This window comes from Anser anser, assembly GCF_964211835.1.
Source record: "Anser anser genome assembly, chromosome: 1".
Lineage (NCBI taxonomy): Eukaryota > Metazoa > Chordata > Aves > Anseriformes > Anatidae > Anser > Anser anser.
This window is the reverse complement of record NC_139720.1, coordinates 141,636,706-141,653,684: the sequence shown is the minus strand read 5'-3', so window position 1 is coordinate 141,653,684 and position 16,979 is coordinate 141,636,706. Positions and strand designations below refer to the sequence as shown.

At 40.7% G+C, this 16,979-nt stretch overlaps 2 protein-coding genes across 10 annotated transcripts in view; both read left to right on the top strand.

Annotated features, from left to right (window-relative positions):
* Nucleotides 1–8,218, top strand: part of LOC310884597 (testis-specific gene 10 protein-like) — a 28,327-nt gene extending 20,109 nt beyond the window's left edge. Inside the window, exons 12-15 of one of the 6 annotated variants that reach the window (XM_083806582.1) lie at nt 340–542; nt 847–951; nt 2,705–2,827; nt 5,579–8,218. In XM_083806582.1, coding sequence (XP_083662708.1) covers nt 340–542; nt 847–951; nt 2,705–2,827; nt 5,579–5,603 — 456 coding nt within the window. In that variant the 3' untranslated portion in view covers nt 5,604–8,218. Of the gene's footprint in view, nt 1–339; nt 543–846; nt 952–2,704; nt 2,828–5,312 lie in introns of all 6 variants that reach the window. The other 5 variants (XM_083806581.1, XM_083806580.1, XM_083806583.1 and 2 more) reach the window with 5 other exon arrangements.
* A 1,281-nt stretch (nt 8,219–9,499) lies between these two features.
* CRACDL (CRACD like) overlaps nt 9,500–16,979 on the top strand; it is a 61,961-nt gene continuing 54,481 nt past the window's right edge. The window contains exon 1 of one of the 4 annotated variants that reach the window (XM_083806410.1): nt 9,500–10,446. In XM_083806410.1, coding sequence (XP_083662536.1) covers nt 10,088–10,446 — 359 coding nt within the window. In that variant the 5' untranslated portion in view covers nt 9,500–10,087. The other 3 variants (XM_083806408.1, XM_083806414.1, XM_083806412.1) reach the window with 3 other exon arrangements.

Here is a 16,979-nt window from a genome sequence, read left to right as displayed (position 1 = left end):
TTCCTTCCCTCAACAAAATGTAAATCTTCCGTCCTTCTCTTTGATAATTGTGTTTTTCACATGAAGAGTGTGTCCATTGATCCATATATTTCATAGCAGTTTGTCATTTGTATTAAATATGCTTATGTTCAGATATATACATTGGGTGAATTTATAAATCTGACCCAGGGTTTTGATTGAGGTCAAATAAAACAGTTATCAACCACCTTGGAGTAAGAGTGTTTCTGGGTCATTGATACTAGAATTTATTTATTTATTTATTTTTAAAAAAAGGCTACCCTAGCAGATGGCCAGTAAGGTTAACAGACATACACCTAAAACTCTAAAATCTTTGTTTAGTTGCAGAGTGAGTGTGAGTCTTCCTATTCTGAAATAGAGCTGCTGAGAGAACAACTGGGAAATGAAAGAGCATCTCTGAAAAACCTGGAATCTTTGCTTGCGTCCAATTGTGAGAGAGAATTTCGGTCACAGATAGCAAAGCAAGAAAAAGACTCTGAAATTCAGCTTCTCAAGGAACAGCTTTCTTTAGTGGAAAATAAGCTGTGAGTAAATGACCAGGAGAATATTGTACTTTTTTTTTTTTTTTTTAATTCTTCCCAATTATGAACAGGTGGTTTATATTTAGCTCCATTTTTACCTTGGATACCTTAATAGCAGAATATACCAAAAACCTACTTTTAATTCTTCAGCTATAACCTGAAGGACATTTCCATGTAGTCTTATATTTTACTCCAAAACAGAGTCAGCTGCATGGTGTAGCTCTTCTTTTCATTTTGCTTAATTGCATTTGGTACCATACTTGGAGGGTTATGGCTGCTGTCTAATTAAAGTGTATTGGCTTTACAGTGCTGTGCAGAGCCAAGATTTTACTCAGCTCAGAAATACAACAGCGCAGCTAGAGTCAGAACTGGACATCACCAAAAGACAGCTGGGGACTGAGCGGTTTGAAAGGCAAGTACACGATTTTGTATTGTGCTGCCTCCACCTAATTGGGGTGAAATACAATATAGTACTAAGATTTAAACTAATTAGAAGGATAAACAGCAAAGATTGTGTTTGCTTTGCTGTACATCTCCTGTGTGTTCAGAGGCTACCCATGTCACTGAACTTTGTGTGAAACATGCATTCTGTCTAAATTCCTTGTCTAACAATAGAATGAATTACTGACATGAGCTGCCCTCTGGAATGGCCTGTTTTAGGATGGGGTGGATCACTTTCCTGGAAATGCTCGTCTGTCTGCACTCGTTTTCCTTGATTTATGGTGAGGGTCTAAGTGATTAGTTGGCTAAATGAGTAATTTATAGACTCCTAGTTCTGTGATGTGAACACTATCTTTTGGCAACATCTGCAGTGGAGGACTAAAACAGATCATAGCATTGACTTGAGGGGTACATACAATTTAAGCATTAATAGATACTCTGGAAGAATTTAAGCCCGTACCAACCTGCCTTCTTCCAGGTACTGCTCGGGACACAGAAGGTGCCAGGGATGGTTCCCAAATGACAATATGGAGGAAATTTTATTTTTTATTTAATGGGAGTGGGGTGTGAGGAACAGCCTGTACATACTGTTAAACTAATCTAGCTGCAGGACCAGAGAATAGTCTCTGGCCTGCTTTATGAGTTAGTTTAGCTCTCTTGTTTTGGCGTCTTAAATAGTTTCTTATCTGTGAAGCAAAAATAGCAGTGTTTCTCTATTTCATGGATGTATTGAGGATAAAAATACTACAGTGCCAAGCATTATTTTGGGTACATAAAGGAGATGACTAGAAGAAGCAGAGTGATGTGATTATAGCATAGGTTGAGAATGAGGTCTCCTGTTTAATTGTGGCAAATTACTTTGTTGATATTGTTCTCTCCTAAGTAAGGATGAGGGCTTTGAAGGGAAAACCTCTACACTTGAGATTACGTATGTCTTTTTAAAGATGAATTTCTTAAATATCACAATGTATATTTCAATTTCAAACTGGATTCTCCTTTATCCTGAAGTCATGGCAAAAGATGCAGAACTTTGGTGTTAGATGTGCGAGTCAGTTAAGGTGGCATTGCGTGCTTCGTCAGCTGCGTAAAACAAGCAATATTGTATACTAATGTAGCAGTACGTTTGTTTCAAAAGAAACTCAGTCTTCTTTAAACTCTACTCACTTTCTACTCTTCTTTCTCCATTCACTCTGCCTGAATTCATCCATTTTGTAATGTTTGGGTATTCCCTGGTGGGGAGTACTAATGTTGCTTCTTGAGGTGTTCAATGGCAAAACGTTGAATCAGCCTGGGTACTTAAGCTCTTCTCCTAGTTGAGGATAATTCGTTACTCACATGGTTATTTACAGTTGCAGTAACATTAAGATTTAATTTACAATTTGTTAGCACCATAAATATTAGTGAGCCTCTTTCGGAGGCACAGATCCTTTGTTACCATTCTTGAAAAAAAATTCTCTTCAACTTCAAGGGAATTACAAACACAATCACCTGAATTGTTTTGGAAAGAACAAAGTTAGGTTGCGTTATGCAGTCTGTAAGTCAGTAGTTGCAAACACACTATGCAGAAAGAGATTTGCTAATCTGTCTTTCAGCGTATATTATGAATACCATTAAATCATTTAAAAAAAAAAAAAAAAAGATGGCAAAGGAAATGGTAATGACTATAAGATAACTGATGATTTTTGAAAAGTGCTTAGCCTGTGTCTAAAATGATTTTTATCTAGGGAACGTGCTGTACAGGAGCTTCGACGCCAAAATCATACAATCCCCTATCAGTTAAGCTCTACGTTAAGAACACCATCACCTGAACGTACACACCATCGATCTCCGGATTGGTCCCTGGAAGGGTAAGCAGTTCAACAACATTTAAGTTCCAAACACTGAAAAAAAAAATGTTAGACTCTGATATTTCTTCTTGAAATATTGGCTCAATTCCACAGAATTACACTGCTCAAAAAAAGTTACAAGATTCAGGACCATACTCTTTTGATGGTACTCCTTTTATTTTGTTTTATTCAGCTATGTCAAAACTATATTGTTGATAGCAACTACTTGCACCAGGATGCTATAGCCATAAATTCTTGAAACAATAATAGTAATAATGTTACATAAAATCTCCACTTGACTTGCCATCATTTTGTGCAGCTATAAATATTTTCATATTTCCTACATAAAAGCTCATAACAATCCAGCCTTTCTTCTTGTAGTAGCTTTCAGAATCGTTTTTACTCCTTATATGTATATATCTGTGAGCATTTTTTCCAAGAAACATAAACGCATTCTAAAAGTCTTCAAACACATGTAACACTACAGAGGAACAAAGTCAATTTTCCTTTTAGCAGTCACTGAAAGGAACTTCCCTCATATACAGCTACTCCCGTCAGATTCAGTCTGAGCTTGATTTCCTATTTGGTAGCTGCTTACTTGTTGCATCACAATTTTTATGGAGATAGGTGGCAGCATGCATTAAAAATAATTGCCAGTGGAGAGGGAAAAATTCTCAATTCAAGATTTACAGGGAATTATTTCTGCTTTTGAGGTAGTTTTGTACTTCTAAGATGAATTTTGTTAACTGTTTTGGTACCTCAGATAATTGATTCATCTTTGTTATCATGGACTCCTCTAAGTACTGAAGTCCTAGTAATACAAGGCAGGTTTCTTTGGGTCAAGGAGATGGTCCTAGTGCCCTTAGCTGGAAAACACAGCAGTGCAAGCTTGTTATTTGGTAACTCTTGGTAGCAAGTATAGGGAGTCTTCATTCCTCTGATAGAACCGTGTCCACTTCTCCCGACTCAGAATACAGCATAGGTTTTAAATTTGTTGGAAAAAGCTCTGTATCATTTAGAACAATTTAATTTATTTTTTATTACCATAACATTTTCTTCTATTTTTGATAGTCTAAAGAAAAGAGGGTTAGATCATTGTATTGATAGGGGTGATTATGGTGCTGTTTCTATTTGTATCGACCCCTTATCAGGGTGATAATATTCCTTTCTAATTAGTAAACTAAATAAATTGGTTTAAATTAAAAACTGTTTAAATTTCATATCAAGACTAATCTTCTACAAACTAGATTATGAATTCAACTCCTTTCTTGTTTGCTTTTTGTATTGTTTTTCTCAGTACTAGCCTGATGTGCCATGATCTGCTTTTGTAATTCCTATGGAACAAGGAGTTTAAATAAAGACTAAAAATAAATGATGTGAAGCAAGTACAAATACTTTGTTTGCTTAAGATCTTCACCTGGTCTAAGCTAAAACTTTCTCCATTAATTCAATGTAGCTTTTGAATGTAAATGAACTTCCATTTTTTTCTACTAAATTATTTTTAATTTTTGAGTGCCCAAGATACTAATATCACTCATAAATTTTTACTTAACCTGTTCTTTTTTATAATTTCTTGGACAAGTGAGGAGAACTAGGGTTGTTCCAGATTAATTTGTTTTAATAAATGGTCTGTATATTGATACAGTGATGAACAAAATAGCCTGTTTGATAAGACTCTCCTGAGGTAAAGAGGTCTAAATCTCAATCTGTCTTTTTATATAGGTGATTTGTATTTGTTTTACCTATGTCTGGGTGAGTGCTCTAATGTCCAAAATACTAAAGTTCTTTATACATTTGATGTTAAGAACTTAAGAGTTTGCATCAAGAAGACAGAACAGTAGAAGTTACTGAAATATTTATAGATGATGAAATCATTTCCCTCCCAGCAAAATCTAGAAAGATTCAGAAAAAAATTGTTGAGACCAGAATGAAAGAAAGAAAAGACAATGTAAGGTACAACCTGACAGAGATTATATTAATGCAAATATTTGGGTGTAATCATCAGCAGAATCACAGAATTAATTAAGGCAATTTAAATGTATATACGAGTTGATGAAATGTGATCTAGCTGTAAGTTCCTGTTGGGTTTGAAGGAGTGCAATACCAGAAGTAGACTTCTAGGAGGTGAAATTTCATTTTTTGATGCTTGAAGATAACTTACCAGGGATTCAAAAAGATACTGTAGAAGACAATGACTTACTGGTGGAAAGGCGTCTTCCACATCTAATGTCTGCCTCTGCGGTTCACGAAGCATACTGAGACAGCAGTGCTGGAATCACTGTTGACACCCTTCCTCCTCTACAGTATTTTTGTGTGTTATTTCAGCACACAGACTGTGGTGGAAGATGAGTCAGGCAATCACCTTTTTATTTATTGAGAAGGTGCTATCAGAAGTAAACTGGACAGTAACTTTTCCTCATTCTCTCATCTATCTCTGTGTCTTTATTGCCCCAGATTCCTTGTCTCAGTACAGTGAAATGAACATGCCTTGTATTTTGTCTTGCAGACCTGATTGAAAAGACTTTCTGTACAACTTTTGTAGATGATAGGAGTGCCAAGATTGTCTTTCTCTTCAGAGAGCATTATAGCACTTTTGCACAATACAGTCTAATTCTTCAAATCATCTGGATTGACTGCTGAAGAGACTGGAAGGCCTGCTTATATTGCTTTCAGAAATCTTAAATTTTTGCACATGGAAACATCAGGAAGTATTTCTATATTCACCAAACATTAAACAAATTAGACTTGGTTTTGTTCTGTTTTGTTTTCTAGGAATTCTTCATTCAAGGACTTTTAATGCTATATTCACAATGGCCTGTGAAGACCCTGCACATGATCTGGAGAGTTAGAGTTCAAGTTTAATTTTAATTTTATTATCATTTTACCCTGCTGAATGCTTAATTCCATTAAATCTATTTGACAAATGCTTTCATGGGCTTTTGGACACTCTTAATGTTGTTCAGCAGGAAGAAATCAGTCTAGATGGCCTCCCTTCCCTCCTCTCTCCCATCTCTTTTATTTTTGTATGATACAGCCCATCTCAGTAAACAGAGAAAAATGCAGGTTCTGTTGAATGTACTGACACTGTGCTTATTTTAAAAAGTGCCTTAATTTAAAAAGTGATATAACTGAAAAAGGGGATATAATATAACAACATGAAACTTTATAAAGGCGTCTATATTCAGGTGTTAGAATTTGAATGTATTGTTGCTGAACTGTGTGAAGATTATGCTTGAAAGAGTTTTTCTTTTTTTCCCCCTTAAAACCTGACCTACTCCTTAATTTGGCTAAAAGAGGATAGTGATGCCAGGAGATACAGCAGTGTTGTGATATCTGTGTATGAAGATATGTATTTTTCGTGTCTCTCTGATATACATATACACTTGAGGTGTGTTCAACTTTTGAGAATTTTACTACAACTGCACTGATTTTCTACTTAAAGAGCTTTTTAATATGAATGAATACTGTTTGGTGATAGTTATTGTTGCTTAATCTTGCTCAAAATTTCAGCTCTTTATATCGTAATACTTGTCACTGTTATGTATTCGCCAACTTTAAATGCCAGGAGGGAATGTAGAATTCTCTCCTAGAAACCAACTGGAAAATCCCTGCCTCTGTCTTTGGCAATATATAAATAATTCCTATTTAAATCAGTAAATTATTCACTTTTTGCTTTTGCTTTTTTTTTATTTGTTTAAACAGTTCATCCTTCTTACTGTATTCCCATCCTCAAAAGAAACAATACTTTATTCTTCAATGGAGGTGACTTGATTTTAATTTGTAGGTCCTGATCCTTCATTCTTTATTTATGGCACTCTTACTCAGCCACGGAAGTCATTTCAGCAGTCACCAGTGTTAATGGGACTACTTGCAAGTAATAAAGACAGCGGGATCAGACTTAATGATATTGTACATTTCCTCATTATGCAGTTATTAAAAGGTACATTGTACACTATTCCCAGATGAGAGAAGATGATCATCTCATCATCCCAGAAGATATGAAAGAGTGATACGTTGTTTTGCAGTCATATTGCCATGCACATTTTTTAGAAGATCATCACAAAGAAGTTTGAGAAATGTGATCTTAGTCTGTAAAACTAGTACCCTGTAATTCAGAAGACAAGATTGAAAGGTTAAATTAATATAAAATAGGTGAAACTAGGTTCTTCCTGGAAGTGGATATGCTGTGCAGAGGGCTGTGTCCTCATATGTAATTCCTTAGTTGCAATGATGTTAACGTTTCTGTATAAGATCATAAAAAAGTCAGTAACTAGGTGCTCCCCTACCAAATGTTACAGAAGGTAAAAGCTGAAGATTCTTAAGCAATTTGGACTTTTATGTCTTTATGTAAGTAGAAAGGATTACAGGAGTATGAGATTAAAAATATCAAGATGTAATACACCTACTTTTTGTTAAAAAAAAAAAAGTGATAAAGTGATAGGCTTTAATACTAGGGTTAGCCTTTGTTTAGAAAACAGTATGGAAACGAGAACTTTATTTTTCTGCAAATTGCAAAAGGGTCATCAGGTCATGGATGGGGCCAAAGGAGCTTTTGTCAGTTCCAATGGGTTATAGACCTCAAGTGACTTCTGACAGCAATTAGTTGCTGTATGATTATTCATAGTTTAAAAAAAAAAATCATTCAGGTGAGCATATTCAGAGAGCAAAGAGCAGTTGCACTGTAGTGGCAACCCTGCTACTTCTGACTTAATGCAAAGTCAGAAACTGAAAGAAAAAGAAAGAAGAAAGAAAAGCGAAAAAAGAAGAATGAATTGAATTTGCTTAAATTTGCAAATAATACATTTCAGTTTAACAAAAAGCCTGCGTGTTGACACAAAATGTTTGCTGTAACCAAAGAGGACTTGAACAGTGCGTGTTTGTTGGGACTTGTGTGTATTGTTCTAGCAGTATATTCTAAAAATCTTCATACCAATGCTGAATGTGAAAGTTTGCTTCATCCTTAAATAAAAATAAATAATGAGCTCAGAATTTTGAAAGTTTTCTACTTCTGTAGGCAAATTCTCAAATCTTTTTTAACACATCTTAATTTTTCCATAAAACAGGAAGTGCTATTGAATATGTCTGAAATGAAATGTATTATATTTTGTGACAGTGTCTATTTTCTTATCATGTTGTTTATGCATCATTGGGCGATTTTCTTGCTGTTGCTTTATTATAGTATTTTGTTTGGAAATAAACATATAAAAAAATCTATTTACCATTTGTTTACATTTGTGATTTATTTATAACTGTGAACAATGCTATACTTAAAAACTTGATTTTTATACATTTTTAAATTACCATTTACCACAATATTTTTACAAAGGCAAGCCTAAATAAATATTTTTCATGAAATAAGAGCATGTTGAACTTGATCTCAGACATTGTGCGATGATCTAAAATGATCTGTTTTGCACAACAAAGGAGCCTATAGTATTTTTGAAAGGGTTCAAGCTCTTCTGCAGCAATGTTTTTGTAATTTCTAGCCACTGTTTTTGGAGCTATTTAATTTAATTTTGCTTACTTGTGGCTGTGGAAACTGTTACCATTAACCACTAAAAGGTATTTTCCTTGAGCATAACTGGTTGTCAGGATTTGTAGATTAAAGAACTTGGTGCCTTTGGTATCCTCCATCCTTAGTCTCTTCTTCATCCTAGAAGAAATAGAAGCTACTACTTACAGGAAACTGTATCTCTGCTTACAGGTATAGTTCTACCAAAGAGGAAGAATTCATTGTTTTGCTGAGCAGAAGTATTTCACTGTTTTTTTTTGGTTGGTTGGTTGGTTTTTGTAAAATCTATGCAGGCAACCTTTCAGCAGCATTTGAAGCCATATATCTACATGATTTCTGCTGCTGTCTCCACTGAAAGTCAACCAGATTTATTTATTTTTTATTATTTTTCTGTTCGGTCACTAATAAAGCTTGATCTTCACTAACGTGTAATCAGAGTTAAGATTCTGTTGCCAGTGTTAAAACAAGTGTTTTTAGCTGTTATCCTGAAATAATGATCATGGCGTGGAGTGGCAGTGGTAGTACTAGAGAGAACTATTTTTCTCCTGTCTTTCTTCTGAGGACAACTAATCCGGTCAGTGTCACTGCAGGCTGTAGAGTTTTAAGACAGCCACCTGGCTATTAGCACCAGATGCACTTTAGCAGCTCGGTTTACTCTTGCTTTTTGTGTATTTATTTTATCTGATTTTGTTCTTAAATGTTACAATAAAATGCATATGAGGTTAGTATATATGGAATATTATTATTATATTATTAACTCCTATTTTCATTTCTTGGTGATTTCAGTATTTCAGCCATGCAATGAGGAATAAAAGCGTTACTGATACAGACTATACAGACTGGACTGTCTGTAAAAAAAAAAAAAGTGTGATCTTTTAATAAAAGGAGACTTTGTTTTTTTAAAACATACCTTGCACTCTTAATAATCTTTCCTCTGATCTACTGGACCTTCACATTCATTTCCAGCAGAGGGAGTATGTGGAATGAAGATGAATGAATTACAGCTGTTGTGGTATTCACACACACAGTTACCCAAACACGTGGAAAGATATTTCACAGTTGATTTTACACTTCAGACACTTCCCATGCAGAAGAAAAACAGCTTGATTAGATAGACAAAAATTTCACGTGACTTGACTTGGTTTGACCATGCTGAAACACGCATCCCCGTATCATGACAAGGATCAGATTTTTTATTAACAAACTTTAAAGAAACAAAGTTTGCTTATAATTAAAACATTTTGTATAAGACATGGCCTGAAATGATGTCTCCATCAAATGGATTTTTTTGACCTGACTCCCTCGTAAATTGCTGTTTTAGTTTTTTCTGAAGGTCTCCCACATTTGACTTGTATTAAAATCCATAAAGCAGTATTATCATTTACTTTAATAGATGTAAAAGAAGCCCAAACTTAGTTTTAGGTGTCCTAGGTTGTGCCTTCTCATGCACTTTGTATTTTCAGAGTTTTTCTGTATTTTCTGAGGTGGGGGAAGAACAAACATTTTTATCTCGAAGGCAGCCAACACCCAGGCAATTCCATAGAGTACACAAAGCAGGAGCCTTTGTTGGAACCTCGCAGGTGAACAATGTGCTTCTCAGGCCTGCTTTGGACAAAGACACGTCTTTCCTTCACGCAGTGATTTTTTTTAAATTACCACTGACAGAATAGCTCGTGCGTTTTAAAAACGGTGCTACTTAACAGGGGGATAAAACGTTTAAGTAGATTTATTTCCTGGCCTGCAGCGGCTGCTCTAGAAGTAACGCAGAAATGAAGTTTGGGGGCCAGGCTGATCCCGCACCCCTCTTCCCTTTCCTCACCCCTCCACCTGCCCCCAGCCCGCCCCAGAGCCCCGCCTCGCCGCCTCCCCGACCCGGCCTGCCCCGGCTGCCGCTCCCTGGGCCGGGCCGGGCCGTGCCGGGCGAGGCAGGTGGCGGCCGGGGCGGAGCGGAGCGGATCGGAGCGGGGCGGCCCCAGCAGGTGGCCGCAGGTCGGCGGCTCCGGCGCGGAGCCCTCGGAGCGGCCGCTAACGCCTCGCTCGCTCCCCGGGGCCGCCCGCGGGCACCGCTCCCTGCCGCCCGTGTCCCCCCCTCCACGGGCTGCGGCCTCGCTCCTCCAGCCGGCCCCAGGTGAGTGAAAGCCGCTCCCCGCGGAGCCTCCGGCCCCCAGAGGGGAGGCAGCGGCACCGGAGGGGGCGAGGGAAGGGCCCGACCCCTCGGGGCTGCCGCCGGGACCCCCCCGCCTCAGCACCCCCCGGCCGCCATTTCGCGGCGGGCCGGGGGTGAGGGCGCTGGAGGCCGCCCGGGCTGGCACCGCCGCCGGCTTAACGCGGCTTAAGCGCCCCGGGCTGGCTCGCAGGCGTGTGCAGGGGTGCGGAGAGGCGGCCGCTTCCCCCTCGCTGCTCAAACTGCTCCTAAACTGCCGGGCCGGCTTTGTAAGGTCGCTGCTGCGTGGTCTGAAGTTAGCCGAAATGCTGGGGCTTCTCCCTGGTGCGCCATGGACGTGGACTGGTGCTGCTCGCCTGTGTTTACAAACTTCCTAACGCATTAACTTGTGTTAAGAGACTTAACTCGTTAACTTGTGTTAACAAACTTCCAGGTATCTCCCCTGCTATGTGGGAGTCTTCACGTTTTAAGAGATTGATGTGGGGACTGAAGGCTCCATCCCACCAGCTTTGCCATACAATTAACTTATCCTCAATACCAATATAAACTCTTAATTGTTAGCATATCTCCACTCCTCTTACAAATCTACGTTTTTTCTATAACTCGTTTAATTCCATTTACCTTCCCCAGACTCATGCTCACCTTAGGCTTTGTGTACATCTACCAAGGCAATACGAATGCCAGCTAGAAGTGTGCACTGGACTGCGCCTCACATCATTTATCTGAAAGTAAATTGTTATTCCAGGTTGACACACACACGAAATCTTCCAGAAGTTTTTCCTCTTCTTCTGTTTTTCCCCTATAAATCTAACATACCATAATTAGCTCCCATAAATCTTTCTTCAGCTGGAAGTCAGCGCCGTGTATTCTCCTCTATTTGTCATCATTAAAAAGCTCGTTTGCTTTATCACTCGCATGTCATTAGCCTCCCAAAATAGTAACCATGCATCAAAGCCCGTTTGATGCTGATACGGGGCCGTATATCATTTCTGCCTTGGAGTAATTTCTCGTTCCTTGTACCGCCATGGCAGTAACACCAGGCTGGGGCACCAGCCCTCTGCGGTGCAACACGATGCGGATTGTTTTTATGTAAATCTTAAGTGGGAGCGAGCTCTCATCAGCAGTTTCTACAGGGCAAAGATTAGATTACGGAAGGCAAAAATGTAACGTTATTACTGGCGCTTGCCTTCTAGCTCTTTAATCATTGAAGGAAGGCAGGTTGGTGAGAGGAGTTGGCTGATCATTAAAGGCAAGGGAGCAGGTGCGCCTGGCTCGATCCGCTGATGAGGTAGGAACTTTCCGTGGTTGGAACGAGGGGTAATTAATTTGCCTATCTATAGACGTCAGAGTTTATAGACGGTAGGCAGTCTGGTTTTGTTTTCATAATGACCTTGTGAACTTCACTTGTACTGTGTTTTTAATTAAAAGCATTTTCTTTCGCACGAAGCGTGCCTGTGGGTGTGTAGTCTGAGCCTTCTCCTGACGTGGAAGCGCAGCCTCTGCGGTCGTGGCTGCTGCTGCTGCTGTCGGGAGTGGGGCTGTGATTGCCCCGCAGGAGCTCTCCGGAGACCGGGGTCCTGCTGCATGCTGCCTGCAGCCGTGCCGGCATCTGGGGCTGCCTCGTCTCGCAGGACACCCACAGCTGCGCCCCGAGTTCAGTGTCCGTGGTCGTGGTGGGAGAGCAGCAAGGGAGGGAAAAGAAGGAGCTTCATGGTAACACAGGCTGTTACCGAGAAGCTACAAATGTGATTAAAAAATTTAGATGTCTCAGGCAAATATTTATCGCAGTAGCAAAGCTACATTTCAGATTCAGCAGGACTAAAGCGAGCTCATCGATGTCCAATAATTTGGAGTTTCCTTCTCTGGAGATGCTCAAAACCCACCTGGGTGCCATCCTGCGCAATGTGCTCTAGGTGATCCTGCTCGGCAGGTGATGGGCCAGATGATCTCCAGAGGTCCCTTCCAACCTCAACCACTCTGTGAGCCTGTGATAACAGGAGACCAGTTCTCTCTGTTTGAAGATTTAATGAAGAGATGTTGCCTCCCAGAGCATCCTCTCGCTCCACTCTTGGTGTCAGAAGTGCAGCTTGATACCAGCACAGCCAGTATCTAACTGGTATGGTGTAACCAAGCCGTGCTGTGGGCAGAAACCCTGCCAAGCACTCGTTGTGCAGAAAGCAAAGGTTTTTTTAAGTCTGTTTTCAGTGGTGTAACGTCCTGCACAGCTGGAGTACATCACTTTTCTTGCCCTCTGAGGTCCTGTTACCAAAGCACTGGCTTTGGTTCTTTAAATGTAGTATATATCCAGGAATGCACAACTTACTTACCTCCACATTTCCAGGTGTCTCAGGGTGCCTTTCTGGGACTGAAGGTGCCAATGAACTGAGTGTGTTTGTTTTGTATCAACCCAAAATATTAAAGGGCATGGATCTGAATGAACATGGGAATCTGTCTTGGCAGGCAGTAGAAGGAAGGCTGTGTGTGCCGGGATTGTAACACGCTCATGTAGAAAAAACTACTTAATTTCCCAGCTTTGTGTGCTCTGAAATAGAGTTAACAATCACAGGAGAGAGGGAAATTTATTCTTATACCAATCAAATGTAATGTGCCCATGGTATTAAATATACAGTCTTCTCCTACGGAGAGATTTGGGGTTCTGTATTATTAAAGAGCAAAGAGAGGCTACGCAAAAAGGTCAGGGAAGGAGACCATTTACTTGCACATCTTGTTATGGAAATTGAATTATTACTCTCAATTCTTCAGGTTTGGCAAGGCTGGGTCCTCTCAGTTTATGTTTTTGAATCAGCCACAAGTCCCTCCTCGTACTCCCCAGAGCCTTCTCAGGGTAGCGCCGCAGCCTCTTCACCGCCCCACATGAAGATGACTAAGCTGTGATCTGCTCGTGCAATGTGTGTGGTGCCATAAGTCACTAGCAGAAACGTTTTTCTAATCTGGGAGCAGATTTGATTAACGTTTTGCAGGTAGATGTTGTGGATCCTCCCGAAGTGCAGCGAAGAAGGCAAGGGGGTCTTTGGCTGCTCCGAACTACGTTTAAAATGGGAGGTTTTAAAAACACATGTGAAAGAGAGTGGTGCGATCGGAGCAGTAACGCTGGAGTCATTCAATTTTTGGTGTCTGCAAAGTGTGAGCATTGTGTATTGCAAAATGGTGAGTGTAAAGTGCCTACAACTGTTCGATGAGTTACATCGAGGGGGAGCTAAAAGCCTTGGCAGTCCAAAATGAAGCAAATGGGTCTGTCGGCACCTGGGGGAAATACGGACAGCAGTCGGGAGGGTAGCGTGAACGTATTAGTAGAGGTTTCTGCAAAAGCAATCAGCAGTGATGTTTTTAATGTTGCTGAGATTTAAATAAGTATTGTTTTGATTTCAAGGGGAACATTTTATTGCGTTCATACCTCTTGCAAGTCCAGCAACACCTGGTGGCCATACCCTCTGTGCAGCCTCAGCTGGAGCCAACGAAATTCCTCTTGGCAGTCACGGCTCATCCGGCTGTGTTTGGAGGAACTGACCCAACAGCAACTCGTCTTGGTGCCCTTCAGGCAGCAGGTGGTGCTTTGTGGAACGCGTTCGAAATGCCTTCACTGTGCTTGCTGGAGATGCCTTAATTTCTGTCAATTTTTGAAATAGTTCGAGAGGAAAATTAAGTTGATAACTCAGGAAATGCCTGTGTCAAAACAGGTATAAGAGACCCGGTGGGATTTCTTTAGCTGTTTGTCACCGTTGAATTGACTCTTGGTGACCCTGAAAGAGCCTCGCAGTGTGTATTTGCTTAGGGCGTGCAGACTTTTAGCCTGTTGATGCTCAAAGAGCATGCGATAAAACTGGACACAGATTTCGTTGGTATGTCTTCCAACACATGTTGTTTCCCTCGGGAGTCTCAGGCTCGTGGTTCTCCTTGGTGTCAGCTGGTTCAGGACAGACCTTATCAGTCAGCCAAGGGAATATGTGAAGATAAGGATGGGCCAGAAACCCATGTGTACACGGTGGTCGGTATATTCGGTGGTATCCTCTACAAACAAGTCCTCTGATGGAGCCTATTGCTAAGGCAAGGCAGAAGTAGCTTTAAAAAGACTCCTCTGAGAAAAATATCTTGGTAGACCAAAGTACAACCTTCTCTTTTATGGGTACACTTATGGTCTTAGGTATGATGCACAGGTCTAAATTTACAAGGGAAAGACACACTTTAGAGAGTACACGGAGTTATAAAAAGCGCTTGAGCTCTGCACTGCTAAGCGACAGTCTCCATAAACAGTTTATTATATTCTATGGATAAAAATACACAATAGCTCCAGCTTTCTACACAGCAAAGCAGTTTATTTTCTGTGAAAGGCAATTTGTTTTGAATTACAACGAGTTTCCATTTTTTTTCCAGGAGGTAATTTTAAAGTGTGCTTTGTTTTTTCGTCTGTAGCACACGAAGGTACTGGGCAGGGGAGAAAAGTAGCGGTTTTATACCTTGGTATCTGGGAGTGATGAAGCGAGATGGAAAGATTACCCAGTTTGTCTTCCTTCATGCCGTTCTTTTCCTATCACATCAGCTTCAGCAACTCTGCTATTTAAGGAAGAATAGAATAACAAAAGCACATCTTCACCTCCTAATTCGCTGTCTAATACTATAGAAGCTATAAATACCCAATAACACGGAGCTTAAAGAAGGTCTTAGATGCATAGATAAAAAGGCACTGCCTGTTATAAAAATTAGGAAATCCGGAAATCTTACGGTAGTGATGTGCTTCCCCAAAAAGCTCAGTCTCTGAGCTTTTTGCAAGGTATTGGGGTTTGGGGCAGAAGCAGGGGCTGCACCGCATTGGCTGACCACGGGGACTTCAGTGTGGGACTGCAAAGGGGACACTGCAAAGTGCGGGGACACTGCAAAGCATCCGTGTGGCCGAGGTCTCCGCGCTTGTTGGGCTGCAAAGCGGAGAGATGCTGAATTACCATCCGTTTGCCTGCTGCCCTGCAACAAGAAGGCATGCCTTTCCACCACGGTCTGTTATTTACTTAATAATGCGTTAGCTTTAAGAACATGTTGTACAGGAAAGCAGTGGGACAGGAGGAGGATTACTGGCACTGCTTAGCGGTACTCACCGGTGGACAGGAATAGGGCAGCAGTGAAGCAGAGGAGTAGCTGGTTTAGTCCCGCTGAAACTTTAGGTTTGGTTTCCATCTCTGTCTGTTGCATTGTGGGCTGGAAGGCGTTGATCAAGTAGTGTGCTCCGGCACACTTTCTGGTACATGGAAGTAAGCGCTCATGGAGGCTGGGTAGGCGTTCACCCCAAAATCTGCATCAGAACAGGCAATCTGGGAAGGTCTTTGGGGCTGGAAATCACAGAGGTGACGAGAGAGCGTCCCCAAAACTTTTTATTTTGCATTTCTCTTGGAGATGGGGGGTAACCAAGGTTTGTATCAAAGGATAAACGATGTCATTTTTATAAATATAAATTAGAATCAAAGCTGTGCAGGGGTGATGTGGTCTTTGGAAAAACTATAGGTGGCAGCATCCTAATGAAATAGCTCAGTTGGTGTCTTTAGCCAAAGAGGGATCATCCTTAGTGCCTTCACCGATGCGTCGTGAACAAAGGTACAGAAGAGTGTGAATGAAAAGAGCAGATGAGAAACTTGTGGGAGCTGATCACCGGTTAAGCCAGCAGTTAAAACGGGTCGATCAATCTCCTAAATCCGTGTCCTGGGTTTTGTAAGCATGAATGAACGTGCAGGCAGGCACAGCTCCTCCTGGCTGCCTTGCCCGGTCCGTTCAGGCCAGCACCCGTAGCTGGGTTTTGCTGGTTCTGGCACAAGATCCAGGCGTGAAAAAGGAAGTGCTGTCCTCATCAGCAATTCTCTTCCAGGATTTAGAAAGGGAGCTTTTAAAGAAAGACAAGTTCGTGTGAGTGCAGGGAGGCGCGCTGAACTCCTGTAAGTGGCTCCTGGCTTCGGGGCACGGGAGGTGTGCTGAGTCCCAGGCAGCCCGATTTGTTGAGAGGAGCGCTCATGCTTTATGACAGCCAGGCATATTCCAGGTATCTTAAATTTGCTTCCAAAAATAAATGCGTACAAGTTAAATTTGGGAACAAAAATAGTCTTTTCATTTATTTATTTATTTTATTTCTGTCCCTCCTGCTTTCCATTAAGGCTTACGGGACCAGTGAATGTGGCATATTATCCTGGGTTGGTGCATACTATCATTTTTTCCTAGTGTGTTAATTGCTTTATAGCAGAAATGGGATTTTTTTTTTTTTTTTCACAGAAGGAGGGGGCTTTCAGGCCCATTTGGCAGGGTACAGGTTCACTTTCTGCCTTGTACAGATGTATCCCCCCCAGATCACTCAGCTGCAAGTGATGTAAGTCGTAGACTATATCTGGTTCGTGGGTTTCTTGTTCCTTACAAGCTTGCTTTATAAAATGTTGTCCAATTTACTGCTCTCCAATATTCCTATCACATATGTGCTTATCTCAAAGTTTATTTGATTCAAAATA